A 23,025-nucleotide genomic window follows, 5' to 3' on the forward strand; every position below is an offset into this window, starting at 1 on the left:
CATGTCCCAGGCTAACATCTTCCCTGACAAGTCAGTCTTTACCTTAAGCCTCTCTGCTGTCTTTTTGCATCTACATAATATACCTTTGGAATGTCAAGAGAATTTCCTTTTTCAGGACCCCTCAGGGCACCACACTACCCACAAATCCCCTCATTGTTGCTGTTATTATGTTAATTGGGGACTGTTAGCTATCCTGTACCCACCCGTGTAAAAGAAGTGTCTATTATTTGCCTTTTTATCTGAGGTTTCCGTGCTTTGCTTTCTTCTGCCTCCTGATTTACCACCAATGGATTCCATGGGACCCATTTCTGTCTTCTCCTTTGATTATAATGGATAAAATAAGGTGCAAAATAGCCATTCTCCAGAGCATTTCCTCAATCTGTTAAGGTCTTGCTTCCTGGCAATTGTCATCAGTTTGGCTCAAACTCACAAAAATTCTACAGGTTTGAATGTTTTTTATGTTGACAAGGTAAAGGGATTAAGAAGTACAAATTGGTACTAACAGAATTGTTATGGGGATGTAAAGTACAGCATAGTGAATATAGTCAATATTATTAAAAAAATTTTTTTTTAAATTTATTTTTAGAGAGGTGGGAAGAGAGAAAGAGGAAGGAAACACTGATGTGCAAGAGAAACATCACTCAGTTGCCTCTAGCACACCTCCAACTGGGGACCTGGCCCATAACCCAGGCATGTGTCCTGACTGGGAATCGAACCAGTAACCTTTTAGTCTACAGGCCAGTGCTCAGTCCACTGAGCCACACCAGCCAGGGCATCAATAGCCTAACTGTATGGTGTCAGATGGGTGTGAGACTTACCAGATGATCACTTAGTAAACTATACAATGTCTAATCACTGGGGTGTACACCTGAAACTAATAAAATACTGTATGTCAACTGTAATTGAAAAATAAAAAATAAAGTAGCTCCCTAGCTGACTATAGGAAGATGGTCAGGATCATTCACCTTGGTCCAGAATAATCACAAGGGTCCTTAAACATGGGAGTGAAGGGCAGGGGAGTGTCAGAGAGAGATGAGGAGCGAAAGTCAGTGTGTGCTGTGAGGACCCCTCACCTTCATTGGCTTTGAAGATGGAGGAAGGCGCCACAAGCCAAGGGTCGCAGGTGGCTTCTAGAAGCTGGAAAAGTAAACAGATTCTCCCCCAGAGCATGACATACAGCCTTGTCCCCACGCCTCGGTCTCAGCCCAGTGAGGCTCCTTGCAGGTTCCTGACCTCTGGGACTGGAGATAATGAGTGTGTGCTCCCTTAAGCCACTAAGGCTGTGGTCATTTGCTACAGCAGCCACAGGAAACTGACACGGGTGGGGAGGCCCGAGGGGCCTGCGTACAGGAAGGGCTCCGGGCCTGCCAGGCCCAGGCTATCGGTGCTCCCAATACCCACGAGTGGTGGTGGGGTCTGTGTCACCAGCAGGCCCTGGGCTCTCAGGTGGACCCCATACTCCTGTTCTCCTTCCCAGCTTTCTGGTCACAGGACTCCCCCAACCCCCCCAGGGTGCTCACCCCTCAGGAACAAAGCCTGTGCTTATCACTGCTGTGCAGCTCCCTGTGGGGCTCCCAGTGCTCCGGAGGGCAGGCCTGATGCTGGCCCTGCCGAACAGGACTGTGGGAAACAAGCCTCCCCTGGCCTCGCCCAGGGCATCAGGAGCCCTCAGGGGAAGCTCATGAATCACCCAGGCCTCCTGGGTGCTCTGGCCTCTGTGCCCTGGGCCCCAGCCCCGAGGTGTGAGGAAGAACCTGGTGGCATGTGGCTTAGGTTCACAGGACAGGGACAAAGGCTCCAGCCAGCCTTCTATCGCTCCCTGTTCCACTGCCTCTTGGTATAGCTCCCACCTTGGTTCCCACCACGAACCCCCAAATCCCTTTGGACCTTCTTACTCCGAGCAACCACCAAGATTGGGAAACTTCCCTCTGGCTACACTGAGTTCAGTTTGGGAGCCCTGGGGCCTGCATCCCTTGCTGCAGTTAATAAGAAGCCCACATGGGGCTGTACCAGCTCCCAGGCTGTTGACCGGGTAGCTCCATTGGTTAGAGCATTGTCCCTAACACACCAAGGTTGCGGGTTTGAGTCCCAGTCGGGGCACATATAAGGATCAACCAAGGAACGCACAAATCAGTGGGATGGGATGACCAAAAAACCGATGTTTCTCTCTCTCACAGATCAACAATAAAAAAAGAAAGAAAAACACTCCTGTTATCTTAAATCAGAAACTACCCCAAAGTTGCTGGAAACTGATTTTATTATCAAGTCACATGGTACAAAAGAATGGGAATAATCAAAGCACATTCAGTCAAATGCTGCTTTGTCCCAAAGGGCAGGCAGAGGAGTTCAAGGCACAATGGAGGCTTAGAGAACAGAAGAAAGACAAGAGTGAAAACAAGTCATTTGTGAATGCACACACCTACCACACCCGACAGGCCCCTGCGGGCCCATCAGATAAGAATCCACTTGGCATCAAAACAGTGAGTGGGAGGAGAGGACAGAGGACTGGGAGCCAGACGGGCTGGGCAGCCAGTGAGGTGAGTGACTCCAGAGGAGAGACAGGATGTCCTATGGCTGGGACATTCCAAAAGGCTGGGAAACTTATTTATTATGATAAGTAACAGAGTCCCTGCTGCCAGAGGCAAGCCGGCTCCAGAATATCAGGAGTGTTCAGAAGTCATGAAATGGGGGAGAAGGTGGGCGCTGGCAGGGAGGGGGTGACAAAGCGGGCCCTGTGCTCAGCCCGGGCCCGCCCCTCCCCCACGGGAAGTCCCAGGAAGCATCCAGAGCCGGGGCCCCACCACAGAGAAGCCATGCCCAGCATCACATTCACCACCCCCACCACTTGTTCCTGAGAAAGAGGCGACCGGCTGGGCTGGCGGGTGTGACTTCCCTAGCGCGGGCTGCCCGTGGGGTCAGACCAGATGGAGGGCACAGTGGCACCTGACGGGCAGCCCGCAGCTCTGAGGTTGTGGGCTTCTCTTGAGCTGCCCCAGCGTTCACGGGCCTCATGGAACCAAAGCAGGTGAAAAAAACAAAACTAGACTAAAACCTGAAGCCCATGGGGGTTTGGGAGCTTCTCTGAGTGTGGGGTGTGGGTCTGGTGGGCCTGATGGTCCCCAGAACAGCCACCTCCCAGCACAGTGGCATCACCAAAAGCTAGAAAAATGGCACTTTCCCTCTGGTCGGTGTCTCTTGCCTGCAAGAGAGCCCTGAGGGAGGGGCACAGGCGCCCCCTGAGCTGGGCCCTGCCCGGCTCCATCCAGTTCCATCCAGCCTGGGAGGGTACACGTGGGGGCCGCTCCTCCTACTCGGGCCACCGCTGGCAGGCCCCCGGCCCCCTGCAGTGACAGCCCTGCCCAGCAGCATGGGTGGGGCGCGGGCTGAAGGAATGTGGGCAGGTGGTCACCGAAGTGCAGGGACTACACCAAAGACACACACTGACCTGCGGGTCCCAAGCCCTGCTCCTCGGCCACCTGCCATGGGAGCCGCCAGTGGGGGCTTCAGAACAGGGGACACTGTCCATCTTGAGAGGGGTACAAAGGCGAGTCCCTGGGTGAACGGGGGAGGCTGGGTCCTCATCAGACCGTCTGAGATGGCAGCGGGGCCCAGAGCGCAGGGGAGGGGCAGGCAGGCTGTGAGAGGGACCTTCCGGGACCCCTGAGCCAGCTCTGCACAGCCCCGGCACCGTCCCCGCGGGCAGTCACTTCTCTGCGCTTCCAGGTAGCCTTCTCCTCCCCAGCTTGATGGCGATGCCTGGCCTGCGCCTGCCTGTGCCCCCCTCCTGCCCGGCTCCGCCGCCTCAGCTCTGCTCCAGGCTCTCGGCCGGCTGCACCACGGTGTAGCTCCCGTGGCCCACGGAGAGCTGCCGGCTGAAGAAGGACGTTGTGCGCTTCGGTTTCACCCGCTTGATCTGCTCGCCTGCCGGGGAGTAAGAGCAGCGCACTGAGGAGGGTGGCCCCGGCCAGCCTGGTTTGGGTTGAGCTGCCCTCTCCACACCTGCCACCTTGCTGGCCTCATCCCCCTCACCCTCTCGCCCGCCACCCTTCCACCAGTGACAGGATGGGTGGGTTGGGTGTGTCGCCAGCCTCCCAGATCAGAGGCAAATCTGGGTTTGTGTGTGATGCTGGGCCAGCTGTGGTGTCTGAGGGGCTTTTGCTAAAACCTATTCAAGGACAGATTAAAGAGAAAAAAAAGAATAGACTAAAGAAACAACGTACCTACAACATACACGACTGGCAAAAGGTGAGGCTCAATGAGACAAAAAGAATGCTTACAGGTTAAACATTTCAAGCCAGGCCACCAAGGTCAACATCAATAGTCATGACTCATGTTGATAAGGTACCTTCGATATGATGTGATAAAAACAGCACTCTGCCTCTGTGACCCTCTTCCCTAAGAGTCATAACCCAGTCACCCCCAGAAAGGGGAATCCTGCAATTCCCCTGACTAGTCCTCCTCACAATGGCTACGTCACAAAAGGAAAGTCAGAAACTGTCACAGCCAAGAGGAGCCTATGGAGACATGACAACTCAATGCCGTGTGGGACTTCTGGCCAAGGCAGACATGCTTTGCCACCCTCCACAACCTTAAGAAGAACTACAACTACCTCAAAACTGAAAACAACCAGAACTATAAGAAAATTGGATTTCATGGAAGCAATACTCATCCAGACAGGTAGGAGGGGTGAAGGGGTGGAGAGGATGCGGTGTGGTGGCAGCAGCAGTGGTGGCAGTGGCAGACCAGCAGAAAGCACAGTCACACATTATAAGTCAGGAGGGACACCTGGGGAGCACTTCCAGCCCCAGACCAAGCTGCGCAGCTCACGGTCCCAGCGCCGGGGACAATAAAGGCTCATTGCTTCTGACTGTGCAGACCAGTAGGGGTTGGGGCGGAAGAAGAAACTGCCCGTCTCAGCAGAGTCCGCTTGCTTAAAGGGCCCCCACAGTCCTAAAACATCCGCAGACCCACCACCCTGGGAACCACAACCAGGGCAACAGCTAGAGAGGCACCTGTCCCATATAGAAGTGGGTGAAGTGCCTGGAAAAGGGGTGAGTGCTGAGCAAGCAACACTGCCCCTTCTCAGACCCCTCCCCCACATACAGCGCCACAACGTGGTGAAACGGGTCACCTCTCACTGACAAATAGCAAAGGCTCTGCTCCTTCAACATAACAGGTGCAACAGCTCAACCTAAGACACAGAGGCAAACAAACACGGAAACTGTCAAGTTGAGGAGACAGAGAAGTATGGCCCAAAAGAGGCAGCAGATCAGGGTTCCAGTGAGAGATCTAAGTGATGAGGAGATAGCCAACCTAACAGTCTAAGAGTTCAAAACAGTGGTGATAACGATGCTCAAAGACTTGACAGATATGCTTGAGTACGCAGACGCATAAGGGAAGAAGTGAAGGCTATGCTAAGTGAAACGAAGGAAAACCAAACAAAACCAATGGTGAAGGGAAGGAAACTGGGGTTCAAATCAATGATTTGGAACATAAGGAAGAAATAAACAGTCAACCAGTACAGAATGAAGAAACAAAAATTGAAAAAAATGAGGAGAGGCTTAGGAACCTCTGGGACAACTTTAAACGAGCCAACATCCAAATCATAGGGGTGCCAGAAGGACAAGAGAAAGAGCAAGAAATCAAAAACTTGTTTAAAAAAAATAATGAAGGAAAACTTCCGAAATTTGGTGAAGGAAATAGATATACAAGTCCAGGAAGGACAGAGTCCCAAACAAGCTGGACCCAAAGAGGGCCACACCAAGTCACATAATAATTAAAATGCCAAAGGTTAAAGATAAAGAGAGAATCTTAAAAGCAGCAAGAGAAATGAGAGTTATCTACAAAGGGGCACCTATAGGACTATCAGCTGACGTCTCAAAAGAAATTTTGCAGGCAAGAAGGGACTGGCAAGAAGTATTCAGTGTGATGAAAAGCAAGGACCTACAGCTACAACCAAGACTACTCTATCCAGCAAAGCTATCATTTGGAATGGAAGGGCAGATCAAGTGCTTCCCAGACAAGGTAAAGCTAAGGGAGTTCATCATCACCAAGCCATTATTATATGAAATGTTAAAGGAATTTATTCAAGAAAAAGAAGATCAAGACTATGAACATTAAAATGACAACAAACTCACAGCTATCAACAACTGAATCTAAAAAATAAAAAACAAACTAAGCAAACAACCAGAACAGGAACAGAATCATAGGTATGGGGATCATTTGGAGGGTTATCAGCTGGGAGGGGAAGGGGGAGAAATGGGGAAATGGTGCAGGGATACGAAGTATAATTGGTTGGTACAAAACAGGGGGAAGTTAAGAATAATATAGGAAAGGGAGAAGCCAAAGAGCTTATATGCACAACCCATGGACATGAACTAAGGGGAGTGGGAATACTGGAGAGGAGGGGGGTACTAGGCAGAGGGAAGCAAAGGGAAAAAATACTGAGACTACTGTAACAGCATAATCAATAAAATATACTTAAAACAAAAGAAGACCTAATTCCAAATTCTGGCTCCATCTTGCTGCCACTGCCTGGTGGGACGGGGACATTACTGTAGCAGCTTTAACCATCTGTGCCCTTTTGTCCCTGTGGATTTAACAGACTCACTTTACATTAGATAAGTAAATAAATAAATGCAGCGTGGTATCCTGCATGGGATCGTGAAACTAAAAAAGGGCAGGAGGTTAAAACTAAAGACTTTAGGTAATAATACTGTTATCAACATTGGTTAATTAGTTGTAATAAATACATCATATTAAAATAAGATGTTAATTTTTTTAAATCAAGAAGAAAAAAAAAACCAGGCAATACAAGTGGAGAAAACATAAACAATCAAGCACGTAAAAATGGTCCCACTTCACCAGTATTCAGACAACAACCTGCACACATTCTCTCTCTGGCCAATACTAATACCTGTCATTGTCCGGCTGCGGAAGACCAGGAACTCCGGGTGTCTGCTGTGACAGGTGTGGGTACGGAGACGATGGGACGCCGTCCTGTGAATCAGCGCAGCCCTAAACGCAACGTCTTACCTTGGATCGGGTCCTGGAGCAGACAGCACATCTGTGGAAGAACTGGTAAAATCCAGAAGTCTCTATAGCTAGCGGTGCTGTATGTACCACGATGTGCCCTGGTGGGTGAGGGTGTGGAAGGCAGGTGCCGTCCTCTCTTCTGGGAGGGGTACAAGTGGGCACACCCTGGAACCCAGCCACCCCGTTGCTAGGAATTTATCCTGACGAAACAGCTCAGGATCCAAGGAAGGATTGAGCTACAGGTATGTCTGCAGTAGCTGCAACTGGAAACAATTACAAAGCCGGCCGGTAGGGGACGGGAGGAAGTCTCGCCATGCTTAGCGAGACTGCAAGGGGCAACAACTGTGTTACAGAAAAATTATTTCGATTTTTCCAATTGTAAAGATGAGGTGCCTGTAGACAATTTAACTGCTACAAAGCAGCACAAAGGAAAAAGTAAAAGTTATAGCAACTGATCGCCACAGTGGGGTCTCTCCTCCCTGAACACACACATGCCATCTTGCAAGTGGCTCTTATTACCTGATTTTTTTCTGCTCAGTATTATTTTGTAAACATCTTGCCCTTTAAATGTAGGTCTGTGTTACTGCATTAAAAAGCCCTTTTTATTTTGGGATAATTCTAGATTCATAGTGAAGCTGCAAAGACAGTAATACCCTCATCCAGCCTCTCCTGATGTGAGCATCCTCTGCTGCCCTAGTGTGTTTGTCAAAGCTAAGAAATGAACACTGGTACAGTATTATTAGCTATAGAGACTTCTGGATTTTACCAGTTCTTCTGCAAATGTCCTGTCTGCTTCAGGACCTGATCCAAGACACGATATTGCATTTAGGGCATCGCATTTTTATCAGCTGCGCTGATTCACAGGACGAGGTCCCATGGTTTCTGTACCCACACCTGTCACAGCAGACATGAGGAGTTCCTGGTTCTGCACGTCTGGACAATCCTGCATGAACACATCTGTGGATGCAGCAGTAAGAATGGAGAGAACAGGACTCTTCCCACCAGGGCCCCAGAGGCCTCCAGATCAGAGCTCAGAAGACGTAACAACTCACACTCAGCCCTCCCTGCCCTCCAGAGCTCCCCATGGCACGCATATGTACACGTGTGTGCACACGGGTGCATGCATGTGGGTGCGTGTACCATGAAGACGTCACTCACCCTCCTCCACGTAGTCAATGGTGGAGAGGTGCTGGATCCGGCTGCACACCACACTGCCCTGTCTCCGTAGCTGGGGGCGCTGAGTGGGAGGGGGCGAGGAGCCAGGGGCTGAGGAGGGGCCGGACATGCCCTCCTGGGCGGCCTCGGACTCTGAGGCCTGGGTTAGCTCAATGCAGAACTCAATGAGGCTGCTCATCAGTTCAGCCTGGAGGGGAGAGAGGGCAACGTGAGGACTGGGGCCGAGTCACGGTGAGGCCCAGGACTTCCAAGCCTATAGAGCGAGGAATCAGAGGGACAGCGCTGCCCACTCTCTGGTGGGGGAGACAAGTGAGGAAACAAAAACCATTTGAGTTAGAGCATCGTTCCCATAAGCCAAGGCTGTGGATTCGATTCTCAGTCAAGGCACATACAAGAATCAACCAACAAATGCATAAATAAGTGGAATGACAAAAATTGATGTTTCTATCTCTGTCTCCCTCTTTCTCTCTAAAAACCAATATATAAAAAAGAAAAAAAACTGCCCTTTAAAAAAATACCATTCACACAAGAAAGGAAGTGGGGCAGGTGCTCTGTGGGCCAGGGGGGCAGTACAGGCGTACCATCTGGGGTGACCTCAGAGGCCAGTCCTGGTGGGTGAGCAGGGGTCCCAGGCCTGGAAGGCAGGGGGTTGGGCAGAGCGTTCTGGTTAGAAGGCATAGCTTGTGAAGGCAGCAGTCGGGCCAGGGGGCAAGAGAAGCTCAGAGGCTACTGGGTGCAGGAGGAGTACAGGGTGCAGAGGGAGTGCAGGGTGCAGGGGGGGTGCAGGATGCAGGGAGAGTGTAGGGTGAGTGTAGGGGGAATGCAGGGTGTAGGCTGGCTGCGGAGGGGTTAGGAAAAGGAAGGGAGGCAAAGAGAGAGCAGAGAGCAGTGTGGCTCTGCTGGGCCCAGGGATCCCAGGCCGGAGGGACATGGGACGATTGCTTGGGAGTCCCCAGAGGACAGCCCTGGGGGTGTGGCGGTGGGGCAGCCTCTCCGTGAGGAGGGAGAAGGGCTGGTGCTGAATGAACTGGACAGCAAACAGAGGCTCAACAGGCGCAGGGGGGCCCTAACCCCTCCCAACCCGCTCATCTGCGAGCAGACGACGCACGGGGGGCCCGAGGACAGACGGGGCTGGTGTGGGGTGATCACGCAGCACTGGGTAGCCCTCAACCCACAGCCCCGACCTGATGTGCGTGACTGCTCCAGACCAGGAGTTAGCTCTGGGGTCCCCAGGCCCTCAGCAGCCCTCACACCTCCTTGTCAGCCAGCCTGGAGCCTTCAGTAGGCGGGGACCCTCTGCGGCCCACCTCCCCGAGCCCGTCCACCCCGGTGCAGGCGACTGCACTACCTGCTTGGAGTAGATCTTGAGGAGTTTGTTCACTGGGGTGCCTTCACTGTCCCCATCGAACTCCAGCCACAGGACAGACTCCTCCTCCTCGGGGGGCGTGTGGTCCCAGGACAGCTCCTGGAAATGCAGGCCCAGCAGCACGTGCTGGCCGGTGGGGGAGGCAGAGCTCGGCTCAGGTGCCCCCAGGAGGGGACTCCTGGCCGTCTGACTCCAAGGCTGAGTCTAAATTGGAGCGTGAGTTTCTCCGAGGCGAGGAGTCCCCTGGAAGGGGGCAGGGTCCGGGGAGGGGAGCCGCCCTGACCCACAGCACTGCTTGCCAGGGGTCAAGGCCCTGACAGCCAGGACACTTGGTGGGGGAATAGGTAGGCGGGAGGGGAGTCCTTTCCCATGAGGTCAGCCCCACTGGGTAGCACCTCAGCACAGATGCCCAGGAGGGGCTGGGATCCCTCTCCACGGACAACCGGAAGTTGCCCGAAACTGTCCTGCTGGCCAAGGGGGCACTCCTGCACAGCGCAGGGCAGCCGCCGACACCACCTTCGTCACAGGCAGCCAGGAGACAGCCAGCGCCCAGTGCAGGGTGAGAAGCGGCACTCAAGACAGCCCAGGAGGGCTCCTGATTGTGGGCATTTCTGGAAAACCAGCAGCTAACGTCCAGCCATTGCTTGGGCAGCACCAATGCCAGATTCCCCCCCAGTCACTGGTGTCTGTCCCAGCTGCAGCCTCCCCTGCCCGGGCCACCCCTGCCTAGCACGCTGGGCAGAGAAGCTGATCCAGAGCAGACCCACCAAAGCCCCCAGGGTGACAGTGAAAGTCCCAGGGACACCCAAGGGAGGGAGGGGCCCTCCCAGACAGGCCACCCACCCTGTCCCAAGGCCAGCCACAGGCCCAGGGGAACCCGGAAGGCCTGGAGGGTAAGGACCCCATTCCTTTTCTCTCCACTGAGACCCCCTCAGCACCCACCCTGGAGGAGCTGGGGATACCTTCTCCCTGTTGTCGATGACATGCACACCCTCCAGGCTGATGGCCACAGTCACTGGCTTTCGCCTGCCCCGGTGCAAGAAGCCCTGTGCTGGCTTGTCAACCTCGCCGTGGAAGAAGGCACACCTGGGGGGCGGAGCTGGCGTCAGCCTGTCCCCTCCGGCACCGAGAACAGACAGCCCGTGGTCTTGGTTCACGCACCAGCGAATGCTCTGGCCAGGCCATGGCTGGGTGCTTGAGGAGCTTAGCCGTTTAGATGCCTGCCCCGGGGGAGGGAGAAACTGGGAAGGGGGACCGGGGAGTGAGACCGAGGCTTCTTGGAGGTGGTGGCACCTCAGCTGGTGTACAGGACAGGGGGGTTTGAACAGGCAGGCCGACTGGGTGTCACAGAGGAGGGCACCAAAGGCAGAGGGAAGAGCGTGCACCCAGGTGTGGACCGAACAGGTGATGTTCAGGGAGCCACCAGGAGCCTGAGGACTCAGGGGCTGAGGCCGCTGGGGGTGGCCAGGCCACGTCAGGGCTGGGAGAGGCCCGCTGCCCCCTTCAGCAGCAGAGAGGGGGTCAAGGCTGCACCTGCTTGGGGTGCACGAGGGGGTGGGTTAGGGTTAGGGAAGCAGCTTCGGGCCTTGACCCTGAGAAGGAAAAAGGGTGATGTGGCTTTGGGACACTGACCTGGTGAGCTGCCACCCTCTCCCTCCTGCCCGGCCACGTCCCCTCCCACTCCTATGGCTGCCCTGACCCCTCACCCCTTGCTCTTGGCTAAGCCAGGGCCCTAGTCAGTCCCGCGCTCTGTGACTGGCTGCATGGTGCGGGGGACGGGACTGAAGACGGGCACTCACCACCTTCAACTATTGAGGGCGGCCCTGATGCCTGCCCGGCGGCCCCACGCCTGCCCCACGCCTGCCCCTGCTCCCAGAAGCCCTGCAGGCTTGGTTGAGGGCTGGGGAAACTGAAGCAGCCACAAGAGGGGCCACTTGCCCACCGTCACCTCAAGCCTTTACTCTCTACTGGACCATCCCATCAGCACACACACTTTGCCTGTCACCGAATCAGCTTCTGTCCCCAGCGCACCCACAGCTGCTGCTCCACCTCCTGGCTCAGGGCACAGCACAGCTCGAGGGAAGAGCTGGTTACTCTGTCTCCAGGCCACGTCTCACTCTCCCTGACCTGCTGTCTCCTCCACGATGCTGAAGCCAAGGACAACTATCCGACACAAGGACGTGTTGAACTTGACCTTGAAGCAGCAGCACAGGATGCTTGGTCACTCCCTCCTTGATACCTCCCTTTGCTGGGCTTCTAGAGAACCTCACGCCTTGCTGGCCTGGATCCTCCTTTCCACACATGGGGACCGTCTCTGGGTCCCCAGTTTCAAACACCATCCACACGCTGCTGACTCCCCTGTTACTACCCAACTCTAGACCCACAAACCCAGATGCCCACTCAGAACTGCCACCTGGGTATCCAGCAAAGTCTCCAAATCATCACGTGCCAAGCCCCCAACTTTCCCCAACCCGTTCCACTACATGGTCCCATTTCAGCGGGTGACAGCATCGTCCTCCAGTGGCTTGGCCCAGAAACCTGGAGTCCTCCCCTGCCTCCTCTCCTCCACCTCTTCTACTGCATCTCTACCCAGAAAATTCTGTCAAAACCACCCTCAGCACCTCTGGAATCGGACCACGTCTCACCTCCTGCACTTGTCACCACCTGGCCTGAGCAGAGAAATGTCACAGCCCTCACCTGCTGCCCGGCTGAGGCCCCTGCCCACCTGTAGTCTGTGCTTTGCCTGCGCTGCTCACGGTCTCTCTCCACTAGACCCGCAGCTGCCCCAGGGAGGAATCAGGGGCCCCTTGCGTGCCGGGGCGTCACCCATGCCTGGGGCACCGGTACAGTGGCAGATGGGGGCTGCCGCTGGGGGCTTGCTGCGCCCACGAGAGCACTGGCCGGAGGGAAGGTCAGCCGGTCCACTGACCGAGCGACCGGGACAGGAGGGAGGGGAGGAGCTGTCCTGGGCGAACTGCTCTGCGAGGGGAGGAAGGGAAGGACAAGTGTCCAGCTTGGCACCCGAGGGGCTGGAGGGGCTGGTCGCACCCCACGTGAGGCCGGAGCTCGGCCGGAGCCGACGGGCTCCCCGGCAGGCCACGCTAGCGAAGGCCAGGGCTGTCAGGGACAGAGGAGACCCCAGGGCTGTGGCTGCCCATGCGACGCTCACCCGTAGTAGGGCAGCTCGTGGCACTTGAGGAGGTACGCGTGGTAGTGGGTCCTCAGGGCAGCCTCGCCCTCTCCGCCGCCGCCCACTTCCGGCACCTTGCGGTAGGCGCTGAGCAGGCCCTGCTCGCTGGCCCCGGCCTTGGCCCCACGGCCCCGGAGGGCAGCGAGGAGCCCGTGGCCCCGCTTACACAGGTGGGCAGGGAGGAAGGAGTCCAGCTTCTCCCTGTGGAGGGAGGAAGGCGGGCGCTCAGCCTGGGGAGGCTCCGCGGCTGGGGGCTGGCCACAGCTGCCCGCGTTCTCCCCTGCGGGCACGCTCATGGGGTGCGGGCACGCTCATGGGGTGCGGGAGCCCTGACGCGGACCGCCCCGGCAGCACGCCGGACCGGCGGGACCCGAAGGCAGTCGGGAGACGGAGAAGGGCCCACACCAGGCCGCTCCAGGACCGGAGCAAGGCCGGAGGGTTTTCACAGGTGAGGCAGGTCTGTGTTTCTGAACTAGCGGAGACCTGACAACCGAAAAACGATACAAGTGACCCAGAACTAGCCGTTCTGTCCTGCCAAACAGGGATGTGAAAAAAGACCAACCTCCCGGCCATCGGCAGAGGCTCATGAAAGAAAGGAGGGGAGACCCCGGGGTGACTGCCTGTCCTTCCCGTCCCAGGCAGCCTGTGACCACGGGGCCGTACACCAGCCCCTCTGCCTAAGCCACAGCGGGCGCCTCGGTCTCAGCGCTGAGCACCCGGCCCTGCCACGGCTCCTGCGGGCCCCAACGCCGGGCCGCGGGGGGCCTTTGCAGGCCTGGAGAAGCCCAGCCGCAGGGCGGCGTGAGCAGGGGTCTCCAGGGGGCTCCCCATCCTTCTCACGGAGACAGCTTGGAAGCAGGACTCCAGGGCGACCCTGCCCCCCGGCACCCCTGCCTCGGGCCCCGCCGTCTTCACCTCAGGGTGCAGGCCGTGGGCTGGCCGGGCTGGAAGGGCCCGAGCTGCACGCGGCACACCAGGGCGCCCAGGGCCTCGCAGTCCTCCACGTCGCACGGGTACCGAGCCGCCAGCACGTTGCCCTTGGCCTCCTCGTAGAGCAGCCGCAGGACCTCCTCATCGTGGATCTGTGTGGCGGGGTGGGGTGGGGGGGGGGCTGCTCAGCGGCCAGGGCAGCCGTGTCCAGGGCTCTAGGGACAAGGGCAGGCTCAACACAGGGCGCCAGACCTGCCCGGGGCCCGCTGCCTCACCTGGAGCTCCCGCCGCTTTGGGAAAAACACGTTCCTTCGGAACTGCAGGGAAGGCTCGTCTGGGGGAGAGGCTGGGGTCACTGCTCAGCCCGGCCTGGCCTGCTCCTCAGGTGCACCCAGCCACGACTGGGAAAGCCAGCCAGCTGTCCGGACAGTGGGGTGTGCGCCTGGTCTCGAGATGCTCACTGACCCCCCGAGCCCGCCCTCTCCTGGGCGCCCCTGCCGGGGAGGCTGACGGGGCCTGGGGAAGATGATGGCCCTGCCCCTCAGCCAGGGCAGCCCCAGCGGCCGCCAGAGGCCTGGCTGGGCCGGGGGTCAGTGCCCCAGACCCAGGTGGGCCCCGACGCGGGGGCTGGCAGGAGCACACTGACCTGCGGCCACGTCATCGTCCGGGGCGTCGGTGAAGCGCAGCAGCAGTTCTGGCCACTGGCGGCCCAGCTTGTAGGGTTGGTGCTTGGGCTTCAGCTGCACCTCTGCAGGACGAGGGGGCAGCCCATGCAGCCTCCACCAGCGCCGGCAGGAGGAACTGCCAGGGTGCGGGTCCCGAGGCACACGTAGGTGTGACCGCCGCCCGCCCAACTGCCACGTGACAGTAGTCCCGGCCAATGTCAACCGAGCAGGAACGCAGTGTCCAGAGCCATTTTAGGGGTATACTCTACAATGCCCCATCCTCATTTCAGCCATAGAGAAAACGAGGCTCAGAGAAGTTAAGTGGCTTGTTCAAAGACACACAGCAGAGCCAGCCTGACTGTTCCCTACAGTGCCCAGGGTGGGCTGCAGACAGGAGCGGCTGGGGTGACAGTACTGATGCACCCAGCACTGCCATTAGGAAGCAGAGCCCGAAGCTGGTGACTGAGACCTGAGGGGCTGCCTTCCCCTGCCCCTGGCAGGGCCTGGACCCCCCTCCAGCATCTCCCCGGGAGCTCCAGCTGCCCTTCCATCCTGCCAGCGCCTGGCCTCCACGGCCACAGACACCAGCCGTCCCGCTCCCCCGCCTCACCCCCTTCCCTCGCTCCCTCACCCATCAGGCCTTCTTCATTCGCTTGAACATTCCCAGCTTGTCTGCGCCTCCAGGCCTTTGCGCTTGCTGTCCCTCCTGCCTCGGTACCCTTCCCCCACAGCCTCACACGGCAGGCCGGCCTGGGTCTCAGTTAAAGCGCCATCTTCCCCGGACCCTTAACTAAGGCAGCCCCTCCCTGTCACCTAGCACACCAACTGTACCCCGCCGTGGTCAGCACGATCTGACATGACCTCGCTGTCTGCGCCCCCACTAGCCTGAGAGCCACGAGAGCAGGGGCATCCCTGCCCCGCTGGGGGCCCCTCCACCTCGGACCGTCAGCGGCCCCGGGACTCAGCAGCTCAGTGCAGGAGCGACAGCAGAGCTTCATCGCGGGCACCGTAGCCCAGAGCCCGTGAGAAGTCCGAGGCCATTGCCAAGACACTGGTGCTGAGTGAGGATGGCTGCGGGGTGCGGGGCAGGAAGGGGGAATGGCTATGCCCACGCCATCGCCCTGACCCCTGCCTCCTCCCTTCACCCCGCCCACCTGAGCGCCAGCAGCTTGTCCGGCCTGCCTGATGCCAAGGGTCCCCGTCCCTGTTCTCTGGGCTTCCATCAGGACCCTGATGGTCACCCACCATAGCAGCCACAGCGTCCACAGTGGCCGCCCTCCGTGCCTACAGCCCCTTCCTCCCGACCCCTGCCCTCAGCTGCTCCGCAGCCCTTTGCCCTCCCACCGTTTCTCTGGTCCAGGCCTCCTGGGGGCTCACAGCCCTCATCTGCAACCTAGATCCCTGCTTACGCCCTGCGGAAGCCCCCCGGCCCCACCACTCCCCAGGAGGAGGACAGGCTGTGTGTAGCAGCATCCTCTCCCCCCCAGGAAGGGCTCCCCCAGCAACCCCGCAACCCGCTCGGCGGGACCCTCCGAGCACACTCTCAATATGGACTCACTGAAGCCCACGGAGGGACGGTGCCTGCCCAAGGCCACCAGTGTTAGTGGCTAAACCAGAAGAGAGCTCTGCCCACTGCGTCTCCTACCCCACCCCTCAGGCTACAAGGTCCCCGAGGGCAGGGACACCTTCGGTCCTGCTACCCACTGCATTCCCAGCATGGGTCGCCGCCCAGCACGGGGGCAGGGCTCTGTGGTCACTGGCGAGCAAGGAGCCTTGGACGTACTGGGGTAGGGGACCTGGGGCAAGGGAGCCCTTCCTTCTGCCTGCGGCCCAGCCTGACCGGCCTGACACCCCAAGCCCCAGCAGCTCAGAGGACTTCCATTCTCAGAACAGGACGACGCTGACCCCACGGTCCGACACTTCCAGATGGGGCCTTTCTGCCTGCAGCTGTCACCCAGATGGAACGACAGTCCCTGGAGACCTGCTCCAAGTAGAGGGACAATGCGAATGAGGAGGCCGAGCCCTCCCAAACATCCAGTTTGAAGGAAGGGCGGCTCCGGCAGCCAGCGGCGCCCCCGCCTCACAGCCCAGGGCCACCTGTCAGAGCTGCACCCACTCTGGGGGCGGGGGGCGGGGCAGCAGCCCATGGGGCCCTCGTCAAAGCCGAAGTGGCCTTTCAGCCTGCCTGAACCCAGCGAGGGAACAAAGTGGGCACTGACGTCCTGCTGGGGCCTCCAGCCTCCCCCCTCCTGGACGAGGCAGTACCCCAGGGCGACCAGGCCAGCAGGGCCACACAGGCAGCCCATTCACGTTCTCGAGGGGGAGCAGGAACGTGAGGAGGAGGGAGTGGGGGCGGAGGAAGTGGGAGGAGACAACAGGCTGTCCAGCTGCAGGGACAGGGAGGCTGAGGCGGGCGGCCACATGGAACCACCATCCCTTGCTTTTCCAAGACACAAGCCAAGGCGCCCACAGTCCTAAACAGCCCGGAGAGTGAAGGGGGCACAGCTGAGCTGGGTGGGGAGCAGCTGGAGGGGACGGGCCAGCAGGAAGAGGGTGGGCGACAGCAGCAGCTGGGCGGGAAGCTCCTCCAACTGGCGGGCGGGGTGGCCGGGCGTGGGGGCAGGGGTGGGAGGACAGGCACTCCCTCTCCCACCAAGCCCACTGATACCCCCCTCCAGGGTAGAGGTACAGAGCACAACCACTAGGGGCCCCAGGGACCAGCCACCCTCTTCTTGCCTCTGCTCCTCTACAAGAAAGGAGAAAGTTTAAGCTCAGAAAACATGCCTGGTCCTGGCACCAGTGGGGCATCCTCTCCCCTGACTCTCTTCCTGTCCAAGCTGGGGACTCCCAGCCCTCGCCCTCCCAGGCCTGACAGTCTAGAGAGCCACGGTCCTCACTCCTGCCCCATCCCTGCCTTGGGCATCTCATCCTGAGCGGGCAGGACGCTGGTGGGCACAGGCCAGAAGCCAGGCAGAGCTGGAGGCCTCCTGGCAGAGAAGTCGGGTTGCCGCTCGTCCTGCCTTCCCTGCCTCCTGACCCGCAGGACAAGTCTCACCCTCAGGGACGGCTGCACCAAGTGCCACCCTCCTCCCTGCTGTCAAGAGCAGATGCAGTTCAAAGAGGTCAGCTGGGGGCCACCCAGGCTTCCCTTTTGATCTTGATCCAACCACTAGCTGGCCCCCCAACACCAAACCTCAGTTCCCTCGTCTGCAAGGCAGGGCTGGGCCACGAGGATAAGGTGAAACCCCGCTCACAAAGCACCAGCTCAGGCTGTGGCACAGACTACATGCTCTGTGCACGCAGGTGCCCTCCCTCCCTGTCTCCTAACCCTGCCCCTTCTCTGTCAGCAGCAGAAAGAAAAAAGGCTTGCTCTTAGGGCTCTGGGTTCTCACGCGTGGGCAGCTCCAAGACACAAAGTCTCCCTTTCCCTGATGAACAGTGGCCACAGGTCTGGGAGCTGTCCCTTCCCACGCACGGGTCAGCACCCTTCCAACCCTCCCGCCTGGGCTTCTCATTGGCCAGCCTTACCCAGCAGAGGGGAGACAAGCCAGAGCGCAAAGATATCCATGGCGATGTCGGGGAGCTGCAGGACCTCACGGATGGCGCGGTGCAGCTCGTGGGCACTGAGGGATGGCAGGTTCTCCACAGCCAGGGGCACCACCGAGTCATCCGCCAGATACACCAGCACGTCAGGCGCTGTGATGGAAGCCAGGCAGGGTCAGCTGGGCCCGGTGCCCAGGCGCAGACGTGCCCCTGGGGCTGGAGCCCCCTCTCTACACCCCTTGAGTGACCAAGGTTACACTCCAGAGGCAGAGCGCCCGCATCCCCTGAGGATGCTGGGAAGAGTGCGATGTGCCCAGACTTAACTCAAAACCCTCAAACCACCCAGAAACCCAGCAACTGGCCAAAACCCCAGGGACTGGCCTGGCCGCACTCTAACCCCTAAAGGTTCAAATTAGGGCTGACCACTGACCCCCACACATGCACACTACCCCCGCAGCCCCAAGGACTCTTCTGCACGTCTTCCCTGAAGGAGAACATTCCACCGGTGGGGACTGAGGCAGACAGGCTGAGTCCACCGTGAGGTTAGAGTGGTTAGTATATCAGGCTGGGAGCGGGGAGAGCTGGGCAAGTCGCTGTCTCTGCCTGGCCCAGGCTAAGATGGGAACTGAGGATTCAAGGAACTCCTAGGACAAGGCAAGATCCAGGGCTCAGCTTCCTTAGGACTCTTCAAGCCTCAAAACTCAATACCATGGCCTCTCAGGATAGTCTTGAACAGGCCAGGGGAAGTACAAATTGAGCATTCCCTTGTGACAGCTTCTGGGATTCCTATTTGGAGCCCAGAGCCAAAGGGATCGCCATCCCTGGAACTGCAGCTACCAGGAAGGAGCACTGAGCTGGAGCCCAGTATGCTCGGGCTCCCGTCCTCACCTGGCCCCTGGCTAGCTGGCTGACTGCCTCACCGCTAAAGCAGGGCTAATACCTGGCCCTCAAAGAGCAGCTGTGAACCAAATGAGGTGAAGCCTGTGAAAGGCAAGGGCATAGTTTATCACTAATACACATGAAGAAAGTGCTTTCTGGATACCCAGTCTGTTCCCCAATAGCTCCAGTACCCTGTGACTGAACCTCTCCAGGGGCCAATTTCCTTCCCATAAAATGAAGATAATGATCCCTGCTTTCAAAAGTGTTTGTGAGAAAGAACTCCAACAAAGAATGTGAATGTGTCACTTTTCACTCATGAGATTGCTTCTGAATTTCACAGCTGTATGAAGCACACTCGTTTTAGAAATGCGGAAGGGCGCCCAACTTGGCCAGTAGCCTAGTATCAGAGCCCAGGTCCCCTGGTTGGTTTGGGTCACTTTTTCAGACCTCAACAAGCTTATTTGTTAATTAACACATAAGGCTCTCTTTAATGGAAGAGATGAGAAGCCAGGGCCACATCCCTGGGGCTGCGGCCCCAGGAGGGTATGGCGGGGAGGTGGAGACAGGGACCCACCTCGGGCTCCCACGGAGGACACGCTGCTTCGATGGGACCGATCAGCGGGGCCAGGCTGCCCGGCACTGCCTTCTGTCCCTTCCATCTGCAGAGGGAAAGAAAAGAGCAGTTACTGTGGGGTCCGGGCAGGGGGGCGCTGGGGAAGCTCTCACTCAGGAAGGGAGGGGTCCCGGGCTGATGCGTGAAAGTCAATAACGGTGTGCAGACGAGGGGCGTGAGGGTGCTACTCAGCCACTCCAGGTCAGGGCTGGTGGGAGGACCGAGCCGTGACGGCCCCGCGCTGGGTGGGAGCGCGGCTCGCGGGCAAAAGCCCAGGTAAGGCACCGCGCGACCCCGTCGCAGCGGGGGGCCAGCGCAAGGCGTGGCCGCGCCCTCACCTCGCAGGGACGCGGCGCCAGCCGCCTCGGCCCAGGCTCCCGCCTTGACTCCGACCCCAGTGCCGGGTCGGGTTCTGCCGCCCACCGGGACTCCCGCTCTGCTCCCGAGGTCCGGCTCCCGGGCGGCAACGCGGAAGAAGAGGCAGGAGAAGCGCGGCGCGCACGACCCCGCCTCCCCGGCCCCGGCAGCCAATTGGAGCCTGCGGCCGCCACGCACGCGCCCTGCAGGGTGCCCGCGCTCTCGGGTGCCCCTGCGGTCGTGCGCGTGCCCGCGGTGGCAGGGTTCCACACCTCGTGCGTGTGTGTGCGCGCTCACACCCTCGGATGGCCGCACTAAGAACCAGCCTGGGCACCATCCCGAGTCCCTAAGGGCGAGTGGCCCCCACACCGATGGCCTGTAACAGGGTGTGGAAGGTTCTAGGCGGTTGGGGATCTGGGCGTGACCTGTGGCACTTCCTTGCATGTGACTTTGGGCCTGTCCCCTCACCTGTAAAGGGGAGATGCTAACTGGGACGCGTCAGGCCTTCACACTGTGCTGGGCTCCAGGTAAAGGTGACACAGGCAGCGGCCTGTAGTGCAGCGCCCCTGGGGCCATGGGGGGTGAGGGTGTCTTTGCTGCGGTCAGGGGATTGGGTCCCTGTCCTGACTCATCTTGGACAAGTCCCTTCCTCTCCGCGCCTGTTTCCTCATCTGTAAAACGAGGATAACTTACAAAGACACTCAAATGATATGCCAGAAGCGCAGGCGGGGCGGACTTGTTTTCCCAGGGAGCAGTCACATGAGCCCAAGCTATCTCAGACACACAGCCCCGGAGACCTTGAGGCCTTTCCAGGCTGGGAAAACGCACTGGGGCCTGGAAGAGCAGATGTGAAACCACCAATCCCCAGGGTCACGTCACCAACATGCCCTGGCAAGGCCTGCCTGTGTGCGCCTGAGGTGTGGATCTCGGGGAGAAAAACAAGTCCATGGGGCGCCTTCCTGAGCTAGAGGTACAAGAGGTTGTTCCAAGTGACAGCAGTGAAGTCAATGATCAGCAGAACCAGGAGGGGTTTGAGGGAGGGTGGGGGTGACCTCACCAGGCCCTGGGTCCCGGGCGGGCGTTGGAATATAGCGCTAGCTCCCAGCGCGGGCCTGGTTTCCTGTGTATTTGAAATGGCTCCTAGCCCGCCCTCCTGGACCCACACTGCCCCACCGCTGAGCCCGTCACCACGCCTTCCTTACCGGCATGAAGCTCATGTGGGAGCTGCAGTGAAGGGCGGCAGTGGGAGCAGGCATTTCTCTCCTGGTTCTCAGCTCTGTGACCCTCAGGCCAGCACCCATCAGTTGGTGGCCTCCCTAAACCCACTGGAGTGAAGTGGAAACACAGTTCCCTGTTGCTGAGTGCTTACTGGGTTTGGGCTCTGGGCCAGGGCAGGGGATGTAGACCCGGGTGATACGTGGACGCTTATATTCTAGTTTAATTGCGGAGTGCAGGGAGAGAGAGAGAAGGCCGGGAGAAACGCATGTTTGAGACTACATAGATGAGCCCTGATCCACGGGGCTCAGCTGGTTGGGCTTCATCCCGCAAAGCAAAAGGTCGCCGGTTCCAATCCCCAGTCAGGGGCACATGCCTAGCTTGTGGGTTCCGTCCCCAGTTGGCATGCATACAGGAAGCCACTAATTGATGTTTCTCTCTCACATTGATGTTTCTCTCCCACTATTTTTACCTCCCTTTCCCTCTAAAATAAAAATAATAAATTTTATTTTTAAAACCAGAAACCTACATAAATGACAGGATTGCCTTAAAAAATATAAACTGCCACAAGCCAGAAGGGAAGGGACCTCAATGCCTGAGTACCTACTGTGTGCTAGGCCCTTTCCCATGTTTTCTCAGGTCACCCTCCTGGACCCTGGGAGTGGAAACAAGAATAATAGTAGCTGCCATCTGTGAAGCATGTACACTGTGCCAGACCCTTTCTAAGTGCTTTAATCCTTATAACACACTAAGGTGAGTATTCCATTTTATGATGAGGAAACAGGACTGAAAGGTTAAGTAACAAAGCTGAGGTCTGGCGTATGTGTGGTGGTGGTAAGCAGGCTGGAACCCAGGTCGAGCAAGGAGGGGCAGAGATTCCCGAAGGCATTCCAGGTAGTTGGAGCTGCAGGGGCCTGGTTAGGGCACCAGGGAAGCCCTGGGAAGGTGGGTGGCACCACGTGGGAGGGTGAACACCAGGGTGAGGGCTGTGTGATGGGTTTGGCAGGCAGTGAGGATGTTTTGGAAGCTGTGAGCTAGGGAGTGATGAGATTAGAGCTCTGCTCTGCCCGGCAGAGAGTTAACCTGCTGGAACTTGCAAGAGGACTGGAGAAGAGCTAGCCTGTGCTTCCGCAAGGCTCTGGGGAGGGCTAACTGGTCTCCCATGAGCTGGAGTGGTAAGGCTGGATTAGAGAAGAGAGGGGGGCCCATTCTGAAGTGAGGGGGCAGCTCACAGGCCTATAGAGAGAGGCCTTAGATTCAGCAATCGGCTGGTCTGGTCACCTACTTTTTTTTTTTTTTTTTTTTTTTTTTTACAATTTTATTTTCAGGTCCCCTACTTTTGAAAGCATTAAGGACCCTGAGGCCCACAGAAGGGATTGCTCAACATCACTCAGGAGAGAATGAGCAGAAGTAGGATAGCAACCCAGCCCATCGTGAGAGGCCAAAGGACAGGAAGGTCTTGGGGACAGCCCAAGGAGCCCTGGGCAGGAGATCAGAGATGAAACCCTGCCTCCTAGAACCTGTCCCCGACCACAAAGTAGTGGGGTGGATGGGATCTGCTTTGGCAGAGGGAGGGAAGAAAGAGGGCAGGCAGGGCTGGTCCTTCAGCCTCTCATGGAAACTAAGAGCTGCGACAAGATCAGGAGAGGCAGTTGGGGTGTTGCTGGGCCTTTATGTTATTTGGGGCCCCTTGGAGAGAACTGGAGCCCCAGGCCTGGTGCAAGGCTGTCCACTGATGATGCCCCCTGACTCGTCCACTGATTTGTTCTTTTAAAAAACGTTTTTTTATTTATTGATTTTTAGAGAGAGGGGAAGGGAGAGAGGAAAGACATTGATTTGTTGTTTCACTTACTTATGCATTCATTGGTTGACTTTTTTTACTTTAAAAAAATATATATTTTATTTATTTTTTAGAGAATGGGGAAGGGAAGGAGAAAGAGAGGAAGAGAAACATCAATTGGTTGCTTCTTACATGCCCCCAACAAGTGACCTGGCCCGAAACCCAGGCAGGTGCTCTGACTGGGAATCAAACTTTTGGTTCTCAGGCAGGTGGTCA

General features: G+C 57.7%; 1 protein-coding gene and 1 long non-coding RNA gene across 3 annotated transcripts; one reads left to right on the forward strand and one right to left on the reverse strand.

Annotated features, from left to right (window-relative positions):
• Positions 1–3,316: 3,316 nt before the first annotated feature.
• Positions 3,317–19,882, reverse strand: FRMD8 (FERM domain containing 8). Its single transcript, XM_090258659.1, has 11 exons — positions 19,736–19,882; positions 19,359–19,443; positions 17,891–18,058; positions 14,344–14,445; positions 13,973–14,031; positions 13,683–13,849; positions 12,747–12,968; positions 10,540–10,663; positions 9,560–9,703; positions 8,194–8,398; positions 3,317–3,921 (listed from the first exon to the last, which is right to left on the reverse strand). The coding sequence occupies exons 2-11, from the start codon at positions 19,441–19,443 to the stop codon at positions 3,803–3,805; spliced, it is 1,395 nt and encodes a 464-aa protein (XP_090114785.1). The 5' UTR covers positions 19,736–19,882; the 3' UTR covers positions 3,317–3,802.
• Positions 19,883–20,067: 185 nt separating this feature from the next.
• On the forward strand, positions 20,068–22,790 carry LOC150017511 (uncharacterized). Of its 2 annotated transcripts, none has more exons than XR_016507489.1 (3): positions 20,068–20,281; positions 21,609–21,722; positions 22,298–22,790. It is a non-coding gene; the product is annotated as an uncharacterized LOC150017511 (long non-coding RNA). The 2 variants fall into 2 exon arrangements; XR_016507488.1 differs by lacking the exon at positions 20,068–20,281 and adding an exon at positions 20,680–20,724.
• Positions 22,791–23,025: the final 235 nt, after the last annotated feature.

Source organism: Furipterus horrens, unplaced genomic scaffold (genome assembly GCF_987537825.1).
Source record: "Furipterus horrens unplaced genomic scaffold, mFurHor1.1.pri manual_scaffold_2, whole genome shotgun sequence".
Lineage (NCBI taxonomy): Eukaryota > Metazoa > Chordata > Mammalia > Chiroptera > Furipteridae > Furipterus > Furipterus horrens.